Source organism: Danio rerio, chromosome 17 (assembly GCF_052040795.2).
Source record: "Danio rerio strain M-AB ecotype USA chromosome 17, GRCz13ab, whole genome shotgun sequence".
In the NCBI taxonomy this organism is placed as follows: Eukaryota; Metazoa; Chordata; class Actinopteri; order Cypriniformes; family Danionidae; genus Danio; species Danio rerio.
The window spans coordinates 13,567,857-13,594,096 of NC_141037.1; the positions used below are offsets into that span (position 1 = coordinate 13,567,857).

Here is a 26,240-nt window from a genome sequence, read left to right on the forward strand (position 1 = left end):
ATATTGTTCTCTGATTGATACTGACGGGTTGGCAGCGGTTGCGTCTCTCCAGCAGTGGGGAGCTCAGGCCTGTGTGTTTGCACTGTATGCAGAGAGAAAGAGAAGGAGGAAGACAGCTGAATGTAAGTGCACAAAGATGAAAGACAAACAGGATACGTGACATTTTCCCACCCAATCCCATTTAGACACAGCTGGCCAGCACTACACAGATTCTTGTACCACACCCAAATGTACAATAATGACACCCTGTCTGTCTGATAGAGCATGGTTGAAAGTTATGAGGAAAAACACACAAAACACACAACTTTCATACTTTATAACTTTTTTCATGTGGAAATACTAGGTAAATATTCAAATGCTTAAAAATCTTATTAAAAATCACTGATATAGTCTTGAGAAAATTATTTTAAATGATTGTTGGAGCAGCTTTTCCTTTTTCAGTTTTAAACGGCACCTATGATGAAAATCATCTTTTGTAAGTTGTCAATAAGTCTCTTTTTTTAATTTACTGATGTTCAAAAAGGATCCAAATCCCTCCTATTTTGTAGGCCCTCCGCAACGTGACATAGGAGTGCAGATTTTCTTGCCCATAGAATTGACAGCCTCTTATTAACATGTTTCCGTAATAACACGTAAAATCATCAACAAAACAGGACGTGCGCAAAGTTACCAGGATTAAAAGATCTGTTCAGCTCTCTGTGATCATCAATCATCATCAAATGTGATCAAAAATGAGTTTTACAAGTGTAAAATATTTTTAAAACGCTGCATGTTTGTAATGAATTACAGCGATTTTGCCGTCTTTATCACCAAAGCAGCATGTAAGTACAATTATAGACGTTAACGTGGACGTTAAATCAGATTTATTTTGTACATTAAATTAACATATATGTTATGTCACTCAGCAGAGGATATTAAGTAATCTGTCACATTTGCTGAGCAAAAAAGTGCAAAGTTAAACGAGCACGCTATATATATATATATATATATATATATATATATATATATATATATATATATATATATATATATATATGTGTGTGTGTGTGTGTGTGTGTGTGTGTGTGTGTGTGTGTGTGTGTGTGTGTGAGAGGGAACTTTACCTTGGGTCCATTCTTCGTACCTCGCTTAAATGATCTAAGATGATTTGACCGATCATGGATCTTTTAAACTTAACTGATCTCTGGCTAAACAAGTTCGCGAATCAGATTATAATGTCTGGATGAACTGATCTGAGATCTCAGAGTGTTGTGAAGGACAGATCTATCGAACCTCAAAATCATGATCAGCAATGCAATTATTGGCTGACGGCACAGCAGTGCAATGACATCATCCTATTAATATTTGATTATCCATGTGAGCAAAATTACATAAAATTCTTAGTAAACGGTTTGTTAAATAATAACGCAATAACTTTCCACCTTTGTTGTGGGCTGCAGGCTTTACACTTTACACATTTTGATATCGGTAATGTAACTTTAGCTAAGCATCAAATCACCGCCATATTTGCTGTTAAAACACGTATGTTGACTGCATAAATGATTATTCTTTTTTTTAAAGAAAAAAAAAGTTGAATATTGTGCATGTCTATTATTATAAACAACGTGTACTAAAGCTTTTTGTACTTTCTTTTCAGAGTTTCAGATTGCATAAGTTTTATACAATATTAATATATAATATTTATATATTTATATATTATATAAACCTAAACTGAATACACATATATATATGTGTGTGTGTGTGTGTGTGTGTGTGTGTGTGTGTGTGTGTGTGTGTGTGTGTGTATTTGGTTATTTCACTACTTAGATAACCGTCAAACGGCATCTGGGTAACATTTTGAATTTCCACTTAGTAATAAACTTTTTTGACGACACTACATACATATACTATGCTCTTGAGTGTGTAAGTGCATAAGTACAAAGTGCATAAGTCAACCCCGGCTCTTTCTGAAAATGTACCTCTGTATACATTTCTGGGGAGCGCCAAATACGTCCCAGGAGCTACTTTTTTTGCTGTTTTTGTTTTCGCGAATCCACCAGAGGCTGCTGTCTACACTTTTTCAAATCTCAAATTTCTCTTGCGAGTGCCATTTGCGCCTTCTGTTCTTGCGTAAATTCACCAGAGGTCACTGTCTGACTGAATGACTCACCCTCCTCCTTCCCTAAACCTGGTTGTTTTCAAAAGCACTGATTGACCAGACCACCAACTTCCCTAAACCCAAACGACAGTTTTAAAAAGCAATCCAGAAAAGAAAAAGACCTCGCCTGATTTTACACATTATTCGATTTTTCCACAATCTCCCCCTTTTATTTACTTGTTTGTTTTATTTTTTGAATTTTGTTTGTGTCTTACCCGCTTTCTGGAAATGTTCTTTTCTGGACTCGAACCCTATCGCTGTGGTTAACCCCTCTCAGCGTCTCAAGTCCGCTGACGTACATGCCGACCTACTGGAGAAACTAGTAACGGCGGGAAAGCCATCCATACAGAGGTAAGCAGTCAGCTGTTAAGCATGAAAAGAAACGGTGTCAAACCCTCACATAGAGTTAATCTACAGAAATGTATATAGGGCTACATTTTCAGAACATACATTGGCATAAGCGCTTAGTTTATAGTGTGCCATTTGGGTCGCAGCTCATGTTTCATCCCACATTTACATGTTGAATTTTCTGTTTCCCTTGGAATTACAGTACGCTTCAATACAGAAGTAAAATGACTGTTGAACGCTTTTTTATGTTGACATTAATAAAGAAAGGAAAACATATGTTTGGATTATTCTACAGTCTGGATATAGGGATGTTAAAGTACTAAAAGCAATAAAGAAATACAATATTATGAAGAAATGGAAAAATAAGTTAACTCCCCATGGTGGCACATATCAGCGAGAGGGCTGGGGGTTCACAAGCCAACACTTTGTCTAGACAAACAGAAGGCATTATTCACCATAAACTACATCCCAGTATGACTATGGATGGACACCCAGAGATGTTTTTCTTTCCATTAAATCACAAGCCAATCTCCAAACGACTTCTCTGGCTTGCGACATGGAAAATGAAATGCATTGTGCACTCCTCTCCTTAATCACATCATTTCTGTGCACATGGCTCTAAAAATAAGTTCTTAAAAACAGAAACAGTGGGTACTTTTCTATTTGAGAACGTGTTTTCAATCACATTTGGCTTTGACAAATGATCCAGCAACTTCTTTATGGACTTTTTCCATGAGGACTAGAAAAAAAAAAGTCACAGACTGTGGCTAAACCTGTGCCATCAATCACTGACTGGAATTCTAGTCAAAACAATCACGCTTATTGTGTACCAGTGCACTCTTCATTGTCTCTGAAACAACGAACAGTAGTCTGCTAAATGAAATGCCAAGTCTTCTAGTAATCCAACACACCTGACAGAACCTTGCAAATCTAGGCTCAGCAGAGATTCAAATGTGTAAAATTAAATATCTTTATTTGAAACACACGTGTTGCCAACGTACACATTCAAGGTAACAGGTTAAACCATGAGAGGGAACTATAAAATCTTAAATCTGGAACTCTTAGGTCTGTTACATGAACACAGATGTTGACATTGCGTCCATTTTATGAGCTGCAGAATTTCTTTATACCTAAAAATAATACATGAAATATAGCACATAAAAGATAGCAGCCTTAATCTTCAACATTCTTATCCATATGAACTCTGGAAGTTCATAGTAATGCGCAGAACTTTTCTGTCAGCGTGCTGTGAAATTGCACAAGCATGTTTCAAACAAGAAAAAGCAAAAGCCACGTAAGTTCAAAATTCTCTGGGATGTCTTACAGTAAACATTCGAGCCAGACCACACAGACAGAATCGGTTGACGAAGGACACCCTCTGAATCCTCAGCATTGTTATTCTTCAAAGGCACTTTGTTGAACCACATTAAGGACAGGCTCTGTTTGATAGTAATCTCCATTGAGCGCTCAGGCTGTGAGCTGGAAATATGAAAATGCAATGGTCCTCCACTCCAGTAGAACTGACGTTGTTGTCAACGGCATTACAAATGCAGAACAATGCATGCACAAAGATTTCTTGTTGGTTAGATTCTACTGAGGAAAGTTTGTGCCTCAGGAATGGAGATTTCGTTGCAATTTTCCAGCGGCACTCGGAGAGTTTGCACAGAAAGCAATGATATACCTCACTGATTGTCAGTTTGGAAAACATATTGAATGTTTCCTGAAGTCATTAACCACCAACCACAGTAAAAGCATCTTTGGCAAGAGCAGGATGTTATTCCTCAAAAACTTGGCACTTGCAATATAGAGAAATATAAATTGAAATGAAGGCACGTTTGCCTTGAGTCTAAGTAGAAAAAGAAGCACAGGACTTAAACATTCACAGCAAAAAACATGAATTCCTTTCACCAAATCTCCCAAATTCCACACCCATCAGCCTAACCTATAACCCTGACTGTGAGTCAAGCTCTTTGGCAGAAGAGTATTTTACCGTGCAGTGGCGTACATGGGAAGTCAAACAGACCTCATGGTCATCTTCGGTGCATGAGAGATTATTCATAACTCATGTCTGTGATTCCTATAACATGGAAATATCTCAATAAGAACATCGTCATCAACGGCAGCACAAACCTGCAGTAGTATTTGTTACAACACTTCTCCAAAATGCGGGTTAGGATTACATATCAAGGGCGACAGTTCCTCCGTATAAAACTATATTCTCTGTTCAAGGAGTTCATTGGAGGTCTTACAAGATCCATAGATTTGGAAATTATACCACAGGAAAATCAACGAGCGGCATGTGTTGTGTCATCCTGGGCGGATAAACGTTATTTAGCGTGTCTCTTTCTAGCCCCGTCGTTTTGCTAGTCCACTGAGTCTGTTTGCTCTCAGGGCTATATCTGTACATCTTCATATAAAAGCATGCCACTGAAGATGGTTAGAGGCTCCACTGAATGAGCCAGTTTGCCCATCACGAGGTCTATGCAGACTGTGTCGCCCATCTGAAGGGGCAGGATGATGTTGAAGACAGCCAAAGAACCTGGTGTGGGTTTGGCCTCTGCCATTGGTTTGTTTTCCAACCCTTCCGGTTGGTAACCGGCAGAATCTACACGAGCCATGCCATAGTTAGACCTGGACAGCACAGCTTCAATCTTCTCGTTTTTGTGTCCCGTCAGGATAGCGCTAAAGAAGTACTTTCCTTCTACTGGTGCAGTAAACATACCTGTATTCAAGAGAAGACAAAGACGTATACTGTTTTTGTTTGTTATTTCCTTCCACATCATGTAAAAGTGTGAAGATTACCTGTTCGTGAATTGTAAAAGTTTCCTTCATTTACAAAGGTCTTATCAAAAATAATTGTTCCAGCTGTAACCATTGGATTTGTGAGAGCTGCTGAGAAGGAAAGACGTCTTATATTGGCATCTGCACCAGCCATACCTAAAACAAAGATCACAACAGTTACTTTAAAAAAAAATAATTAACTCTAGAATTATCCTTTTTACTCTCTGTCTAATATAGTCTTCCTTTACACAACCAGTTTTAGTGATCAGCTGCTGACCTTTGCTTCTACTACTGACCCAGAACTGACAATAACAACTGAACACATGTCGCAACACTTAAGGCAGAAATATCACTGACTCTCATACAAACTGAAATGTCTCTCAACTATTGCATTCACTCCAGACATTAGCACACAGTATGGGTGTTTGAGATGTGGCTGCTATAGGAATTTAAAGCAAATTTATACATACCTCTCTCTCCTCTGAGACCTAGAATAGGAAAAATCTAAATTAGTCCGTGTAATATGTGGTGCAACAACAATTGGATTCAAGTCTTGTATCGAGTTCCTTTATTAAACACAAAATTAGAATTTATGTAAACATCCAAGCTTTTGGTAGATAAGGACAATTATGACAAAATTGTAATCTCTAGGTTAAGAGTACCACTGTTGATTGATGTATGGATTTCATGGACAGGAATAATGAACAGAATTTCTCACCTGGAGGTCCTCTTGGACCTGGTAAGCCCTGAATACCAGGTGGTCCATCATTACCTGGTGGCCCCTGTGGACCAGAGAACCCTCTTTCTCCTTGGGGACCTGGTGGTCCAGGTAAACCTGTAATCAGAGGTGAAGCAAATCAAAGATTTGTTCTCTATCCATACCCGTTAAAGTTGGGAAAATTGTATTTGGAGATTTAGAATGACAGACAGATGAATTGTAATTCAAAAGCATTCAAAACAAAGTAATGCATTATAAGAAATGTAACCTGGAAATTATCTGGAATTCATTCTCAGTTCATTAAATGGTACACATACTACCGATATCAGTTAAAATACAGCAGGAATCTCAATTACTGGTGAAGGAAATTTAGAATATGTTCTTGCATGCAAGTACTCTTTAAAATGTTGCTCTTTAGACATTCTACTTTAAGCACGTATAATCAGACCTGTCAAATCATTCTCTGCTAAGTTCTGGAACTCCTTGAGGATGTGGATCATAGAGGAGTTGAGTCTTTTGATCTTGCCATGGATATCATCCAGATGTGTGTTCTGGAGGATCTCAATGAACCCACTGTGCGAGATCACGGTGTTGTTTAGTCCACTGACACAGTTCCACAGGCTAGACACATGTTTGTTCAGGCCTTCTTTGATCTTCTGGAGATTGTCTGAGACAGAGTCAAGTCGACCACAAACCACTTCGAGTTTGGAGAGTCTCTTATCCAGTCCATCGCCAGTCCTCTTGCAGTCACCCATCTCAACCACAAAGTTGTTCCCAAAGCGCCGTACATCCTGATCGACACTGTCAAAGCGTACCCTGCTATCTTCAATATGTTCAGTCATTTCCTGCTGGATCTTGTCAATTTCAGATATTATTTTGTCTTTAGTGTTCCCAAGGTCGTTGATAACGCTGTCATGCTTTTGGACCACATGCTCTAAACCTTTTAGTGTGTCGTTGATTGAACTGAATGTTAAGATGACCTCAGACAGCTCTCCTTGGATTGACCTAAGGTCCCCGGTGTTACTGCTAATGACACTGTGTCCATCCAGTGGTTTTTGAGGGTCATCCAGGTGACCTGTTTCTGTTCCTGTAGGTGTATTCAGGTTGATCTTGCACTGACCACTGCATTTCTGTACCTCCTCTCTCAACTGATCCATCTCATCCTGCAAACCAGAGCATATATCCACACAACCCATCTGACCAGAGTTAAATACACCCTTAATGTAGTTCATTTCCCTCTGCCACCTGTCCATGGCATGGTTTGTGATGTTCTTGAGTTTTTTCAGGTCATCCTCCACTGTGCTGCAAACTTCACAGTTTTCCATCTCTGTGACAATCCTGTTGAAGTGTTCCCCATTGTCTCCAGTTAGAGCTTTGATCTTGCGAACATCATGACTGAGGTTGATGACCCTGTCCTCAAGAGAGTCACCAGACACAGAGAGATCCTTGAATCGTGTGTCAAACCTCTTGATCTCATCTTCATTTGCAACAACTCTCCACTCCAAAGACTTAACTGTTTCCCCAATGCTCGAACTACCACTGCTTGGACTTGACCCAGAACTTGAGACTGTGCATCCAGAGCATTCACTTAACCTCTTGTCTATAAAAGATGTTGTATTCTCGAGACGATATAAACGCTTATCAAGATCAAACACAGATTCTTTAACGTTTCCTATATCATGTTCTATGTCATTAATCCTCTCATCCTGGTCAAGAAGACGATTGTTGAATTCATTGCGAATATTTCTGAAATCTTGCTGGAAGGAGTCCCGTATGTTAGTTTCCATATAAGCACAGTTTTCCTCGGCTCTCTGAACAGTGTTGTTGAGTCGTCTCTCCAGGTCTTTTAGACTGTCACTGAAAAAATCTTCTGGCATTAAAGGGAGTTGTCCTTGTCCACCTATTCCTCCTCCAATACTTCCACCACCTCCAGTTCCTCCTGGTTGTCTATTCAGACGGTCCTGAAGCTTGTCATACGCTTCTGATGTGGAGCTTATCTTTCTGTCCATGTCATTAAGTCGTGCTCTGAAGTCTGTCACAGTATCACAGCAGCCTTGTGACCGGCTAAGATCTCGGCGTAAACCATCAAGAGTCTGGCGGTGACGTTGGTCCATGGCACTAATCTGCTTTTCCAAAGCCGAGATCCTCTCCCGATCTTGTTGCTGTTGTCGTTTCAGGTCTTCCACTCCAGACTGACAGGCGGAACAAGAAAGTGTCACTCGACGTTCAAGCTCTCTGAGTATTTCCTCCTTCAAGATGTTAAACTTGTTTCCCCCTACTCCACTAACATCTAGCTCATTGCCTCCACCTTTGCCATTCACAAGGTGGTTATTTATGCTGACTAGAGTCTTGTCATGAGCTTGAGTACGGTTGTCTAACTGATCCAGCTTGGTCTGAATGTTATGGATAGTCTCTTTCATTTCAGGCTGAGCTGCATCAGCTGGTGTTTTGCCACTATTAATACCAGGTTTGCGTATTTCCTCCTGGAATTTCTCATTCATGCCACGCAGTGTTGACTGTAGGTCATTTAGGTCTTTGGTCAACCTCTGGATTTTGTCCTCCAGTTGTCTCATCTTGTCATTGTCACCTCTCCCTAGACAAAGATAAAACACAAGGTTAATTAAGATAAAAAAAACACATTTGCAATTGTTTTGCAGACCTAGACCTGGGGTCACCAATCTTGGTCCTGGAGGGCCGGTGTCCCTGCAGGGTTTAGCTCCAACTTGCCCTAACACACCTGCCTGGGTATTTCAAGTATACCTAGTAAGACCTTGATTAGCTTGTTCAGGTGTGTTTGATTTGGGTTGGAGCTAAAATCTGCAGGACACCGGCCCTCCAGGGACAAGTTTGGTGACCCCTGACCTAGACACTGGCCCAGGGTGTTCTGTGTTCTAACATCCTCAGTTATATTGAGATTTTATTGAGTGTTTTAAGATGCGGAAGATCAGATTAAACATCATTTCATTACCCAGCTAGGATCATCAACAATTATCCCACTGAAATTAGTCAAGAAACCTGGGAGTGATCTTAAACAATCAGCTGACCTTCAAATACCGAATTGCAAAGACAATCATGCAAGTTTGTACTGCACATCAAAAAAAAAGAAAAAAAAGAAAAGACAAAAAAAAACTATGAGACTAAGTGACTGCTTATGAATTATCTGTCATAGGCGTTCAGTGTAAAGGGTAGTGTTGTCAAACATACCCCCTCTTTCTCCCCTGCTTTGCCCCATCAGCCTCACTCCCATAAAGTACCTTCTACTCAGAACTTTTCACACCCTTTTAAGTTGCATTTGTTTTTTAATTCTAAGGTCTTGAACATAAAGACCCTTTAAGACCCCAAATATAGCCCACACTTTTATCTAAAAAGCATGTACATAATGAATAAGCAGCAATAACATAAATTCAGCCAGACATTGTTAGAAAGTAGTAGATACAGTCGTCAAAGACATCCAAAGATAACTAATAGTGGAATATAATATGCTCACATATTCTTATATAACTGACATATTTTTGTTGCACATATGGAGACATTGCTAAGATGATATATTCAGTGTTGACCATGAGAGAAAGCATTGACCTACCATTCCCAGGTCTGCCTGTTGAGATGTGAGTATCAGATCCCCCATTTGGTCCATCGTTACAGTCTTGTCCACTATATCCATGGCAGCACTTCCACTCCATTTCTGTTACCATTTTGTAAGCAACCTTGTATCTGGGCCTCATGTAGGTCCTGTAACTGCAAGACACATGAAGAATCATTTGAATGAAAATCCTATTGTGTATTTTCTAACTTGAAGTGTTTAGTTTGAATTGTGAAATATGGAACAGAGCAAGAAGCAAACAATACAAATCATAGATTATAACAAGCAACAAAAACACAACCACAACAATCTAAAACAACAAAAACCATCCAGGCCTAGTACACATATTTCCTTTCAATGCACCATTCTGTATATCACTTAATATATTCCACATTAAACAGAACTTTCACTTCAAATAAACTGATCCCTTCTGGGATGTTGTGTTGCAATACACTCTCTACTCGACAAATTACTTTCTGCCAGAGCGAGATCCTCAAATAAAGAGACATGCTTAAAATATGCAGCTTGTGTTGCATAGAGGTTTTGGCGTATGAAAGGAGGAAGATGTATTATGTGTGTTTAGAAAATTATTCTCTTTACATTCATATGATTTCTGCTAGTTGCTGCAAAGACAAACTCGCTGGCCACTTTTTTAGGTACACCTGTCCAACTGCTCGTTAACACAAGTTTCTAATCAGCCAGTCACATTGCAGCAACTCAATGCATTTAGGCATGTAGACATGGTCAAGGTGATCTGCTGCAGTTCAAACCAAGCATAATAATGGGGAAGAAAAGGTGATTTAAACGTGGCATAGTTGTTTTGCCAGATGGGATGGTCTGAGTATTTCAGAAACTACTGATCTACTGGGATATTTATGCACAACCGTTTCTAGGGTTTACAGAGAATGATACGACAAAGAGAAAATATCAAGTGAGTGGCAGTTCTGTGGGCGCAAATGCCTTGTTGATGCCAGAGGTCAGAGGAGAATGGCCACAGTAACTCACATAAGCACTCGTTACAACCAAGGTATGCATAAGAGCATCTCTGAATGCACAACACATCCAACCTTGAGACGGATTGGCTACAGCAGCAGAAGACCACACCAGTTGCCACCATCGTCACCTTAAAACAGGAAACTGAGGCTACAATTCACACAGGCTCACCAAAATTGGACAATAGAAGATTGGAAAAACGTTGCCTGGTCTGATGAGTCTCGATTTCTGCTGCGACATTCGAATAGTAGGGTCAGAATTTGGCATCAACAACATGACAGCATGGATCCATCCTGCCTTGTATCAAGGGTTCTTGCTGGTGGTGGTGGTGGTGGTGCAATGGTGTAAGGGATATTTTGTTGGCACACTTTGGGCCCATTAGTACCAATTGAGCATCATGTCATTGCCTACACGAGTATTATTGCTGACCATGTCCATCCCTTTATGACCACAGTGTACCCATCTTTTGATGGCTACTTCCAGCAGGACAATGCGGCATGTCATAAAGCGCGAATCATCTCAGACTGGTTTCTTGAACATGGCAATGAGTTCACTGTTCTCAAATGGCCTCCACAGTCACCAGAGCTCAACCCAATAGAGCACCTTTGAGATGTAGTGGAACTGGAGATTGACATCATGGATGTGCAGCCAACAAATCTGCAGCAATGATGCTATCATGTCAATATGGACCAAAATCTCTGAGGAATATCTTCAGTACCTTGTTGAATCTGCCACGTTGGAATAAGGCAGTTCTGAAGGCAGAAAGGGGTCCAACCCGGTACTAGTAAGGTGTACCTAATAAAGTGGCCAGTGAGAGTATAATGGCTAGCTGTAAAAACATCTTTTTCAGTAAAGAACTGGGTGTGCATTGTTATATATGGAAAGTAGTACTCCTTCGATATGGGATCTTTTTGTATGTTTTGTCGTCCAGAAGCTATAAATCTGCTTGCTGACGTTTAATACTTATGGTTAGAGAAAAACATCTCTAAGAGAGAATTGTGGTGTGAGTCCATCTCATCAGAGCCATTTTATTTAAGTCGTAATTCTGATTAGTAGTCGGAGTCTCGAGTTCACTGTGTCATTCAAATAAACAAATATACTGAGAAAAAACATTATGGTTAGCCTTGAACCCGTACATCAGCACCATAAAAAGGTGGAATAGGAAACAATTTCAGCATTTTGTATTTTTCCCAGGACTTTGGTTACAGTTCTTAAGCCACTGAATTTTTGTCTCCACGCTCTGCTTGCTCCATGACCCCCGTGAGAAAAAAGGAGAAAAGAGGGTCACTCTACTCTACAGAGCGAGTGCAAAAATAAGTGGTGGTATTTTAGTAGGTTTTAAGCCTAATTCCTGTGGTGTGCTGGTTGTAGAGCTTGCAATTGCGTGCCACCTCATTCCATACATAGTGGTCTCTCTCTCTGTGTGTGTGTGTGTGTGTGTGTGTGTGTGTGTGTGTGTGTGTGTGTGTGTGTGTGTGTTGAATCTAAAGAAGCTGGATTAAGCTTTTCCAGCTGGAGTTCAGTATGTTGCCAACAACTCAAAACCAACTCGCAACTGCACAAACTTTCTAATCCTGGCGTCCTCAAACTACATTCTGTTTGCTTCTCCATTTGTTGACATTAGGTTTACTATGTAAACACGTTGTTTTTAGTATTACTTACACATTAATGACTAAAGAAAACTCTAGTAAAATGATTTCCAGTCATATTTGATGTATTATATTGTAGTGATACTGTAGCTTTCAACATCTGTTTCCTGACTCATGTTAGTCAATGTAGTCCATAATGGTTCCACTTATTTAAAGTGCTCTAAATAAAGGCCAGATAAACAGACTTGCTTTTACCTCGAATGCTCTGGCTGATTTGAAGTCAGATACATGCATGCATACAGTACATCAGCAAAAAGATGCATAACATGAATGTGATAAAGTGGCATGTTAAAGTAAGCATTAATATATACACATATATACAGTATATCCCATATTGTGTATGGGCCACAAGCATAAGGAGACTGTATTTATTTGACTATATTAACAAATTACATCACACATATTGTGTATGAACATAATGTGTATAAACTAGTGGTTTAGTTATTGCTAGCTAGTTTGTAACTAACTTAATGTGTACATAATTTTTGTGCTATTTGTTTTTGATGCAGAACGTAGCTACCTAGTATGTCATAAGCTCTCTGTAAAGTAATGTATATTCACATAAAATTAAGTTTGCCATGAATGATCCAGTGACATATGGAAAGCAATCAAGGTCAAAAGCGTTTAAATAAAACACATAAAGTCTGATTGTAAACAAACACGGTTTGACAGAGGTGACAGCCAGCAAAACTGCTGTATTTGATACAGTTTGTTTGTATAAGTGCTGGGATGGTATGTAGGGATATACATGCTGTATAAAAACATTATGTTTATTCGTGATGGATATCATAATGTTATAAACTTCCTGACCAAAGTCTTGTTGCCTATCCTAGTTTTAAGAACAACAAATAATAACTTGACTTCTAGTTGATTATGTGGTATCACAAGTGGCTTATATGAAAGGCAAAGGCCTCTAGATTACACTTATTTTACCAAAAGACATGCTCAATAATATTCATTTTGGACTGGGCTGGCCAATCCTGGAGCACCTTGACCTTCTTTGCTTTAAGGAAGTTTGATGTGTAGGCTGAAGTATAAGAAGGAGCGCTATCTTGTTGAAGAATTTGCCCTCTCCTGTGGTTTGTAATGAAATGGGCAGCACAAATGTCTTCGTACCTCAGGCTATTGATGTTACCATCCACTCTGCAGATCTCTCGCACGGCCCCATACTGAATCTAACCCCAAACCATGATTTTTCCTTTACCAAACTTGACTGATTACTGTGAGTCTTAGGTCCATGATGGTTCCAATAGGTCTTCTGCAGTATTAGTGATGATTAGGATGCAGTTGTTTAAGAGATGATTCATTAGAAAAATCTACCTTCTGCCACTTTTCCAAATGATCGACTACAAGTCAAGTTATTATTTGTTGATTTTACAACTGGGATCGATGACAAGACTTTTGTCAGGTAGTGTACAATATAAACTTATGGTAAAACTAATGAACTTGAACTTTTAGTTTAGGAATTTTGATACCGATTGCATTTCAAAAGAGCAACCTTCAAATTATTGTTAAAAATCAAGTAAATTTCAGTTTATCAAGTTTACACAGAGAAGGACACTGTTTAGATCTTGTTTATGCTAATAACCTAAGTAATCTTAAGGTTTATCAGCATATTTGTCTAAAGAATTGAGGTCTGTTAAGTAAGACAAAAATAAAACATTAATCTTGGTTGGAAGTAAAAAAAACTAGTTACAGTCACATGATAATTTTTTTTTTATTATCTTTAGGTCTCATGTAGTCTAAGTTGTAACTTACTGTACACTTTGTGCAATCGGTCAAAGGAGAATAGGAGAACCACAGACCCACTAACCCTACTGTACTTTCATGCACAATATTTTGAATGAAAAACTTTAGCTGATCATGTTAGCTGGTTTCTAGTAGTGATCTGCATTTCAGTGGCTGTACCGTGGGAGCCGCAGGACCCGACCAGGGGTGTGTTTCTGATAACCATCGTTAGCCAACTAAGGTCGCAAGTTCCATTGTTACAAACATAGTTTGTTGATTTGCCGTTTCCCGAATCCATCATTCCAACGAAAATTCGCAAATTTGTGGACTTGCAACTACACCTCTAGAGCTGTATTTAGAAACATAGTTCCTGGCTGTGTTACAAATGTGTTACATTTTCTTATGTTTTAGAAAAGAATGTGTAATGTTTCAATAATATTTGTAAAAGGAAACATTGGCACTATATGTGCCATTTACATATATCTCAATTTATATGGAAAACAAGTGCATGTTTTTAGAAAAACTATTATTGGATTTTTTTTAATGTGTGTGCATGTAAAACAATATAAAAGAAATTATGGGGTTACTCCACCCCCTTTAGAACATCATCATGTGCATTTTACGTTATATCTAACGTGGTTCAAACGATGGATCTGCGACAGAGAAACTACGGTTTTAGGAAACACTCGTCACTACATCGTTCTTTTCCAAAACGATGCATCATACTATGATAGTTCAGCCGTAAGTTATGTCGTTGTTTGAGAAACGCACCCCAGATTTCTTGTAGCGTGGGAATACATTTCAGAATAAAATGCAGTAGTGGTCAGTAACTCTGGTGTAATTTGAACGGGAGCGGGCGGTACAACAATATATCGCTCCCAACTGATAGAGAGCGAGTGAGCGTGCGCATCCGCCGTGGTGCTGTGTCACTTGTTATAGGCTATCTGTACTCTGTAGCATCCATCAGGGTGCTTTTTGGGAGGCATATTTAATCGATATAATGTGTACCTGCTATGGGTAGGGGTGTCAAAATTAATTGTTTCTTTGGTGCACCGCGATGCAGACGTGGACAATTCGGTATCGGTTCAGTAATCATAACCGGTTATTATGTACTGACGTCATTATATCCTATGCTCTCTGTTGCGAGGGAGGTGAGCGCGAGTATTTACAACACTCAGCCAACTCAGGGCCGGCCCATGGCATAGGCACCATAGGCAAATGCTAAGGGCGCTGTATATCCAGGAGGGCGCCAGAAATGAGCGCGATTCAGTTGGTTTTGTTTTCGATATTCTTGACACACATTCAGTTACAGACGGCAATAACTCAAAAACCTCTTACCCTAAAAAAATCTAAAGTGTGTTTCCTACAAAAAGACAAAGCTGGTTCTGTTTCACAGCTGTCTTTCTTTTTTTTGCTCCACACTACGAGCACTGCTCCGTTTAAGCCCTCGCAGTATGTGTTTAGCTTTATTGTCAATGCACCGTGATGCACCAAAATATCGAATTGAACCAAATCGAAGGCATGATAATCATAACCGAACCGAACCGTGAGACCAGTATAGGTTCATACCTCTAGCTATGGGTATAGAAATACGGCTGATATGATATACGAAATACAATCGGTAGTAGGCAAATATATCTAGTGGATATGTTTGTAAATCTGACTTTGAAAGAGTCAGTGCCTCACCAGCCACAAACCTCACCGCACATCACGGTTCAAGGCGGCACTCATGTCTAATCACAAAGGGGCAAACTAAACAGACCTTCAGCCTACAACATGTGCACAACCTACAGTTTCATGCGTTCTCTCTCTCTTTTGTTAGTACCCAATTTAAACGTGAGATTTTGGAAACCAGATCTAAATTTGGCTTGAATGGTCGGGTCAGATAGAAAACGAGGTGGGTCGTGCAGCGGGTGAACAAAGGCTAAATATACAGCGGGATCTTTCGGGTGCAGAATAAAACCTGGCAGGAGCGGGACTAAAAACTCAGTCCTGTGCAGATCTCTAGTTTCCAGCTGGTGGTCTCAGACAGAAAAAAAGCATGTTTACTGTAGGTTGCTGGCTTGTTGCTGACCCAAAATGTCCAGTTCACTGTACCAAAATACCAGTTTGGACCAACTATTTATAATTTTGGGCCTTCCTAGAAAGTACCTAGCATATTGCAAAACATAGCTAGTAAGGATTTTCCAGTAGTGTTTAGCGTTTTATGATGCAACTCAAAATGGAGCAAATTACTCATTGTTTGGAAAAAGACATCTGTTGGGACTGAAGCTCTGACAGGCACACAAACAACACTTTCTATTCAGTAAGTCTATACCCAAATGTACCAGTAAATGTGAGTTATTAAGTAGTCTAAGCCTTTTTAGGGGAAAATATTCCTATACAGATAAAAGCACATACTTACACGACTACACGTGCACACTGAACTCCCCAGGAGCATGGCTGGTAATCAGGCTTCACGTAAGTCTCCACTCCATCTTCTACCACACAGCTCACAGTCTTGGTCACCACATAGGCACACCAGTTTCTGTTGAGAAATGCACATTTGGTATCTGTTATTCTGAAGGCAAAAAATGAGGAGCAGAGGATCTTAAATGTAGCATATTGAGTATTTTCAAAAACAAGAAGGCAAGTTTGTTGATTTGCCGTTTCCCAAATCCGTCATTCCAACGAACATTCGCAAACTGTGTCAAAAACGAGTGCATGTTTTTAGCAAAAATATTATTGGATTTTTTTTTAATGCGTGTGCGTGTAAAACAATATAATTTGCACAAAGAAATTATGGGGTTACTCCACCCCCTTTAGAACATCATTATGAGCACTTTACGATATAACTAACAAGGTTCAAACGAAGGATCTGCGACAGAGAAACTACGGTTTTAGGAAACACTCGTCACTACATCGTTCTTTTCCAAAACGATGCATCATACTAAGATAGTTCAGCCGTAAGTTACGTCGTTGTTTGAGAAACGCACCCCAGATTTCTTGCAGCGTGAGAATAAATTTCAGAATATTGACTATTGACATATTGACTATTTACAAAAACAAGAAGGCAAGAATCAATCTAAAGACAGGTGTGTATGGTGCGAGTTTTGCTGCTGTATGAGCTTGTATGCATTTATTTCCCTCATTGGGAGAAGTTACATTAAAAATTGTTGAAGCTCGTTTGTTGGTATACTGTAGGTATGAGCAATTCCATACAAATGCAACCATAAAAAGTGAAACCCTTTACAAGATTTTTGTTTAGGCTTGTTTAGGCTTGTTTAGTACTTTAAAGATACTTCACGATGTCTCTGTCAATGTTTTCTAATAATTATATTTGATTTACCAAGGTCACACAAGTGGCAATTTCACATCCATAATGGAGAAATGTCACATCAATAATGGAGATTTTCCCTGTTAAATGCAAAAATGTCAAATAAAATAAAATCAATCATGTATGATCAATAGAGAGCCAACTCTTATCCTTTTTTATTAGCAATATTTCACAGAAAAGTATGTTGTATGCTGCAAACTCGCATTCTTTTTTGGTCACATCCATAACGCATTTTTATTTTCCTTATTTAAAATATAAAATGTGTTTACAGATTGATATTTTTCTGATTCCTTAGTAGTAGTATTAGTTTTGGAAAATATAAACAGAAGTTTTAATCTAATAATAACATTGACAGCAACACTCGCACACAATACGCAGCTGAATTTGTCGTTTCTAGTGACATAAAAAAAGAGCACTACGCTTTTTTTCCGTTTACATTAAAAAATGGCAGTGTGGTGCGCCTTTCATTTTTGAAACGTAATCTACAAATCAAACAAATTCAAAGATTTTCTTGATTTTTGCATAATGATAACTCCGCACCAAACTGAGGCTTTCATTTTATAGCTTATAGAACATGCATGCAAATTTATACAATATCATATGTAAACAACAAAATTGTTATATGCTACAGTAGCCTATACTTTACAAAAAGTCAACATGTGAGCCTTGTCTTTCATCACACACAGCGCGCGCACATGAACAGCGAGTGAGAAAGGACATAAAAACACAAGCATAAAGTAAAATCAGATGCTCAAGACATAATCGTTAATTACTTACATTAAAAATGTTGACAGAGGTTTGTAATATAAGAATTAGAGCAGATCATTAATTAAATACATAGGCCTATTTTACGTGGAGTGATCGGTTTAAGGTAGCCTACTATTATTATTTGACGGAAGAAAAAAAACATATGATAGGAAATAAACGCAGGTTCCTAAAAAGAATTTAGTCAGTGTTTTCGTTTTGTAAGCTAAATTTGTAATTTAAGCAGGATTAATTATTTTGTTCTTTTTATTTCATTTATTCTTTATTTCTGTGCTGTTGGAAACACTAAAGGTGCGTGAAGATGTATTGTTGTTATGTTCTGTTGTTAATATGTTCACATGTTAAAATAAATCAGTATTTTAAAATGCAATATTTAATGTGTGTCTAACACAAAATAGACACGTCAGTTATTCTTTAAAAAATGATTATAATTTAATATTAATCTGACCAGTTAACCTTTAATATTCGGATAACGAGCAGCAGTTGTCGGTTGAAAATTAACTGAAATGAGCATCTCTAGACTATAGCATCTTGACAATGCCACAAACTCATTGAAATCCTCCAAAAAAGGCTGGTCATATATAACATATATATATATATAAGTGCATGAGAAAATACAGAAGATGTGCAATGTGTACAACACAGCTGGAATCGCTTGACAGTGCACCTCTCAAAAAGGTAGGAATCTGTATCTCAGCATGGTGTCTCAACATTTAAAATGTAAAAAAGAAATGACACCACTGAGACATCAACGTCCAGCTTTAAAACCATAATTTAATGCAGCTCTCCAAAGATAGTTGCACATTTAGAGCATCTTCCCCTTATGTGTACTTAAACTAGCATCTGTGTTAGATTTACAGTGATCCCATCTCAGGCTAAACTCAGTCCTCTGACCTTAAAAACTAGCAAAGATCTGCAAATAAATAGTCTCTTGATTCCCTTATCGGGCTGTTTCACTCACACCAACATCAACAAGCTCTGGAAACAAGTTGTTACAATCTCTGCACTTCACGCTCTGGAAACTCAAACATCTGTTGGGCTTCACGCTGAGAGAGCGAGATGAGGCTGGTCGCATCACTTATCTCATCTGCAGTTTCACCCCTGTTTTGTTTTAGTCTACTAGTAGGGGCAACAAACACTGCTCTGCTGTGTGTAACGCAGATGCGGTGTGTCTTGTGTGCTTGTTCACTAAGCCCTCATGAATTAAGCTTAAGTTACACCTCAGACTGTTGCCATAAAGACTAGAATCAGTGCACACTAGAATGATCAGGTGTTAAGAATAAACTCACAATTTTTTTTTTTATTTAAGTAAGAGGCCTAATCGTGTGATTTCCAATGCATCTGAATCATAATAAACTAGAAAACCACATATTAAAGGAGCCGTATGTAAGTTTTTGACTCCTCTAAAGCATAAAAATACTATGTGTTTGCAGATATTTCAGAAACATGCCAAGTGAACATTCTTGTTTATCAGAAAAACAATGCTGGAGTCAGTTATTCTGCTTTGAAAATGTGCATTACGTGATGGAATGTCTGTCTTTGTTTTGGTCAATTAACCCACCCACTGCCAGTTTAGCCAATTATATTTCAGCACCCTGGGTTGCCTTGTTGGAAAACAGAGTATTTCATTCATTCAGTCAGAAAGGCTCTTTAAGCATGCGTCTGTGACCGAAACGCAACCTCCAGTGGGGGGACTCTGAAATGAGATGTAGATTCAGAGTTCAACATGAGGTGGTTATTAATTAGCAAATAATATAAATATTACGAGCGCAAACATTGGGTGAGCAAGTTACATTGTAACCCTGTATCCCAACAACACGCTACATGATGACATTTGCACTAAACGCAGTGTGACAGAAATTTAAACACAGCCATTCAGAAGCACAGAATAGTGCTGTTACCACGACTGGGGTGGAGTGACAGGAGACAACAGGAGGTAAGATCCAATATGCAGTTTATTCAATGTCAGGCAAGCAATGGTCAAATCAGGTGCAAACGGGTATGTTAAGGCAGTCCAGAGTCGTCGTCAATATAACAGGCAATAGGTCTAAAGGCAGGCGGCTAAACAGGATAACAAGGAATGCAAAGCTAGGGTCTAAACACGGATAAACAAGACAGGGAGAAATGCTTCGTAATGTCACACTGGGAAAACAAGACTCGGCCAACTGGGAGCGTGAAAGAGTGGCTTATGAATGGAATCAAATCAGTCTGTGAACAAGGTTCAGCTGGTGCTTGCAATCAGGATATATGAATGAGCAGGCGTGCGTGTCTGGGAGCAGTGCGTGTATGAATGTGTAGTCCTGGGGAATGCGGAAATGTAGTCCTGAGAGTTCGTGTGAGAACCAGCGATCCTCTGGGAAGCGATCGCTGGTTGTGACAAGTGCACTCAATGCACTTCAACGAAATGGTAAGGTTTATAATCCAATTAATACATATTACTCTTTAACATTATTGAACATGCTTTATTAAACATGCTAAATCACTGATTTGTGTTGGTTTACACTGAGTCACAGTTCTAAAGTTCAATTTCAGTTTATTTTGTTTTTAAGATCTGAGGTGAACTATCTGCTGCTGCTTTCAGTAGTATGGCAATAAATGTCAAGTAAAATGGCATTTAAACTCACATTTTTTAAATTTAACAGCGAATAAAGCACTTGAGATGTACCTTTCAGGCTAGATAGTTAGGCACACTTCTGTTGATGTCGTCAATCTTTCAATCTGGCAATCAATTCATCAACCTACATAACTACCTACGGTACCTATCTACCCATCGACATTATTTGAATGTGACTACATTTATATATTCATAATGTATATTATTTGATTAATATATAGTAAATTGTAATAATAATTTATATCCATATAAACACAATAATTAAACATGAAAATATTAAAAAAGAAAGTAAGCTTAAAACTAATTTATTATTATTATATAAACTATTTAAAATATTCTTTCAATACACAAGCAATACATTAAAATAACCAGCATCAAATACATAAATATCAATAACCTTATTAATTGGCTGTGACTGTTTTCAAATACGCTCTACACCTCATATGGCATCTTTTAGTCTGTGATGTCACAAATCCAAGAACAAACTAGAAATTAGCTTTAAATAATTCCTATATTTTGGAAAAAAATAAAAGGGTGATAATGTTAGTAAAAAAAAAAAGTGTCACCAAATTTAGGCAGCCTGCCCAAGTAAAGTCTATGTGTGGGAAGCACTGTAAATACAGTACAGTGGTCACTGAGTTACGTTCTCAAAATAGCCTGCGCTAGGCGAAATCCACAGATGTCAAAAGAAAAGAAAATATATATGTATATGTTCTATCAAAAGAAAAAAGCATGTCAAATCATTAAAAAAATCTGCCAAACCATGAAATATATATATATATACAGTGCTATAACGCGGTTCACCTTTCATGGTTTGGGAAAATTGAGTGCTTTTTCCATGTCAAGCCAGTTGTTGGGTAACTTTCCGTTTATTACATAACTATGGAGTCAATACAGGGTCTTATATACAGTACTTGCAGCATTAAATAATGATTTGCAAAGGAAAAAATTAAGTACTGAGCAAAAAAAACAACAATAAATAACTGCAAATAAAAATCAAGCAGTGCAAAAAAACAACAACCCTGAACTATTTAAAAAAGATGTGTGTATGTATATATATATATATACACACATATACATATACATATATATATATATATATATATACATATACATACACACATCTTTTTTTAAATAGTTCAGGGTTGTTGTTTTTTTGCACTGCATATATGTTTTATTTGCATATATATATATATATATACATATATATATATATATATATATATATATATATATATATATATATATATATATATATATATACATATACATATATATATATATATATATACATATACATATATATATATATATATATATATATATATATATATACACATATACATATATATACATATATATACATATACATACACACATCTTTTTTAAATAGTTCAGGGTTGTTGTTTTTTTGCACTGCTTGATTTTTATTTGCAGTTATTTATTGTTGTTTTTTTGCTCAGTACTTAATTTTTTCCTTTGCAAATCATTATTTAATGCTGCAAGTACTGTATATAAGGCCCTGTATTGACTCCATAATTATGTAATAAACGGAAAGTTACCCAACAACTGGCTTGACATGGAAAAAGCACTCAATTTTCCCAAGGCATCTTCTGTGTGGAGCTTCTTGACCAACACCACCTGACTCCTGCTTTGATTGCACATGGTTCATCAGTGACCTATGGTGGATTTCCTGCCTCCACAGCTGCTTGGGACGCTCGTGCACACTGCCAACACAATTTCATGATTTGGCCTTCAATATTAAACACAGATGGTTCTCGATTAGAGTACTGACATCATCATATAATCCGTGCTGGCCAAACGAAAGGGTGTTTATAATGAATTACGAAATTAAATATCGTGCTTTGACCAACAAGTACAAATTATAATGTATAAAATGAGCATTTTGTGGGTTTTGGTCTATATCTACTCTTAAACATTGACAAAATTAACTTTCATTAGATACACACACAAGAAAACAGACCAGGAATATTGATGACTCATGTTGAACTACACAGATTTTTGTCCAATCAAATGCTGCAGAATGAGAAAACCCCTCCCCTCAATAGCAGCTACAAATTAAGGCTGATTTATAGCTCTGCGTCAAAGGCGCCTGCCTTGCACGTAGCTGTGCATTCATACTTATGCGTGCTGTTTGTGTTGCTCTGCAATAACACTTCTGAAATGCTAGCTAGTAGTAGGTTTTGATGTTCCTCTGTGTCGAGTTTCTTCAAAGGGTTTTGAATTTTCTAAATGCGCTACCTTAATGTACAAGTAGCTAAAGCTCGCTTTTTAAGAGGCGGGAACTGGCGGACGTGCAACAGCTTTAATCATAAGGTAAACACAAAAGTTTCTATCTGGAGCTCCTTCACAGGACTCCACACTTGTAAACAATTGCTCCAGCAAGCTCCCAGCACCACCCTCGCTCGTCACCAATCACAAAGCTTGCGCTACGCTGTTACAATCCTATGTCTGTCTTGTCTCATCTGTTTTTTTTTCTGTTTAGCTTAGAACACACCTAATTGGCCACTTCCAGCTAGCTTGTTCCTGATTGGCCTACAGTGTTTTAAAAAGCCATGACACATGACACCACTTCCCTGGCAGCCATCTTGTTTTTGGTCACTTCCTTGTGTTTGTTGAAACATTTGTATGTGGTATAGTGCAGAGTTTTTTTTGGATGTGTTAAGACTGAGATTATATTGAGATTTGTGAGTACTGTTTGTTTTGTGTGACTTCTGAGATTATATTGAGAATTGTGAGTACTGTTTGTTTTAGTGTTTGCTTTGTTTATGATACTTTGTTCCACTGGCTTGTTTGAGTGCCTGCTGACATTGATTTTGGATTGTCCGTCAAATATGGTTGCCTGTTTTGTAAATAGATTGTAAATAGTGTATATATTGGGATAGTAAGGAGTTTGGCGTCATTTTCTTTGTAAAACCTTTTGACCTCTGTTTTTGTGTTAGGTAGTTAGGGTAGAGAATTGTACTTTCTTTTCTTTTCTTTTTGATCAGGTAAGTTAGAGATTTAACACAAAGGAATTTTTGTTTGTTTATTTTGGCCTTGTCAGCTCCCGAATTCAAACCATTTTTGACATTTTTTGAGAGGCGAGCGTACGGCGAGGGCTATATGCAACTGCACGGAGGCTGGGCCGGACATACGCGTGCGCTTGTCACAGTAGTATAAATAAGCCTTTACTTGCTGTTGCTGCATCCCACACTCAAAAAAAAAAAAAAATACTTTTGCTGCTTCTTCAAACTACTTATTTAAAATGAGTTGAAACAACACAATTCTTAAGAGGGTTTTGGGACAACTTAATTGTTTTAATTGTAACTTAATCAAATTATATTGTGACAACATAAAAGAATTGTGTGGAACCCAATATTTTTGCAGTGCAACTTACCTACACTGAAAAAAAAAATTTCATTGGATTAACTTCATTTTTTTTGATTTAGTGGTTGGAAACAATTCATATGGGCTGAATTTAAACAAGCAGTAATGTTCAACTTAATTTGTTTGTTTAAATTTAGCACATGTAAATTATAAGCAACCACTTGCTCTAGAAATTTGAGTAAATCTGATTCATTTTTTTTTTATTAAATCCAGTGCAATCCACCTACATTCTCGATCATAAAACTACAAGGTTTCAGTGACTTGTACCTCATTTATGGCAATCCATTACTCAACATTTATTGTTTTGCCAGAGGAGAACTGGTCCCCTGTTTGAGAATGGTTTCTCCCAAGACTAACAATACAGCCTGTAATGCTAGCAGTTCAAGCAAGCTTTCTAGGTTTAAAGATTTAGCAAAGTTATCAAGCTGTTTCATTCCACCAGTATTTGTTTTTCAGCTGTTGATTGGAGCGAACCAGACCGCAGTGTTTCCATGCTGTTACGGCCAGCAATGAATGATCCACATTCTTAGCAGATTTGTCATGCAGAATTTTCATTTTGGGCCCGCTTTCATCGAACACTCATGCAGCTCATGGCTTTTCAGAGACTCTCAACATGTTTTAGCTCCAAAAAGAATGGAAAATATGAGAGAAGACAGCGAAAGCAGACAAAATAAAGCGCATCTGGCAGCTTTACACATATCCCGGTCTTTGTAGCCTGCCTTTGAACTAATGAGAGCCAATTCCAATACAGAAAAAAGTGAAATGAATCCCTGTCACGAGGATGTTTTTGCATTTTTCCATGACATCATTTTCATTTTACAAAAATAAAAGATTCATACGGTCATAATTGAAATGAAGTCATGGCCTGAAAAAACTGCCTGCATAATTGCCTGGGATTAAAAATGTGACAAAATAAATGAAACAGAAGCACATTTCAGAGTAAGAAGGTAATGTTACGCTGATGTTATGATTATGTCACCTAGTTGGATCCAAAAGATCACTGCAGCACAGTGAAATACTCAAAAGTGTTGAAATATAATATCGTACAGAAGACAAAGATAAATAATGTTTAGCACTGTTTCTAAACTCCCTCAAATGCCTCCTATAATGAGTTATATTTTGGGAATGTACAAGTCACAATAGTCTGCATTTAGATAAATCTAACTTTATGGAAATGGTTTGGTTGTAGTGGGTTGTCTTTATGTCAAAATGACTGATCCACATGCTATTTATTGAAATTGATAAATGACATTTATTATAAAAATAAATGACATTTATTGAAAAAATCTGTTTGCGAACTTGTGTGTTTTTGTGTACATCTTATAATACCTTGTGTGTATATTTGTGGCAAAGGGCACAAACTGTAAACTAAAGGCTCCGCCCTCTTTTTGGAAACTCATCTGCATTTAAAAAGACATACAGGATGCTTGGTGCCTATTGTATTACAGCTTTTTCCCCATCACACATTTTAGTAATCATCTAGATATCAACTATATATAATTAAAGTGTAATAATTCAAAATCTATCATATGAAAACCATTTTGGAATGAGATGCCGTGTTGCTTTGGAAAAGTTACTATAAAATGAGTTTCATATTACAAAATTTACTGCATTATTTAATAATCTGATCTTTTTGTAATCCTGGTAAATCCATATTTCATATTTGGTACGTGTGTTTTGTGATAGAAGTGATACTGTGACAGACACTGAATGATTTGTGACAGGAGAATGGATCAAATAATGACATTGATTTGGTGTCAGTTGGTGGCTGTATTTGGTATAATACCTAAATAGTATCTCAGTAAATTTTAATGATATCAACTTCAAATTTAGAACTAGAATTTAGTCAAACATAAGGCTAAAAGGTTTTATGTCAATTTTAAATTTAAAAATATTTAATTCATATAAAATAAAAAATATGGTAACATATTAGTTTAAGTACCAATTCTTAGGCTTTTTAGCTGCCTATTATTAACATATTGACTGTTTATTAGTATTTATAAACAATATTTATTAGTATTTATAAAGAATATTTTGCATGATTTTATTCTACATCGCTAATCCTACCCAATACCTAAACCAAACCACAACTACTATTAATAAGCATCAAATTAGGAGTTTACTGAGGCAAATGTCAAAGATAATATTAATAGCAGGATTTGTACATTAAAATAAAAATGAAATATATGTATTTTAATAATAATACGTTTTTTATAGT

At 37.5% G+C, this 26,240-nt stretch overlaps 1 protein-coding gene across 4 annotated transcripts in view; it reads right to left on the reverse strand.

Moving 5' to 3' along the window:
• Positions 1-3,437: 3,437 nt before the first annotated feature.
• Positions 3,438-26,240, reverse strand: part of emilin1b (elastin microfibril interfacer 1b) — a 181,960-nt gene continuing 159,157 nt past the window's right edge. For 2 of the 4 annotated variants that reach the window (XM_087289502.1, XM_087289501.1), the window contains 7 exons: positions 16,342-16,464; positions 9,568-9,722; positions 6,433-8,577; positions 5,985-6,101; positions 5,737-5,754; positions 5,288-5,422; positions 3,438-5,207 (listed from right to left, as the gene is read on the reverse strand). In XM_087289502.1, coding sequence (XP_087145628.1) covers positions 4,879-5,207; positions 5,288-5,422; positions 5,737-5,754; positions 5,985-6,101; positions 6,433-8,577; positions 9,568-9,709 — 2,886 coding nt within the window. In that variant the 5' untranslated portion in view covers positions 9,710-9,722; positions 16,342-16,464 and the 3' untranslated portion in view covers positions 3,438-4,878. 4 annotated transcript variants of the gene reach the window in all.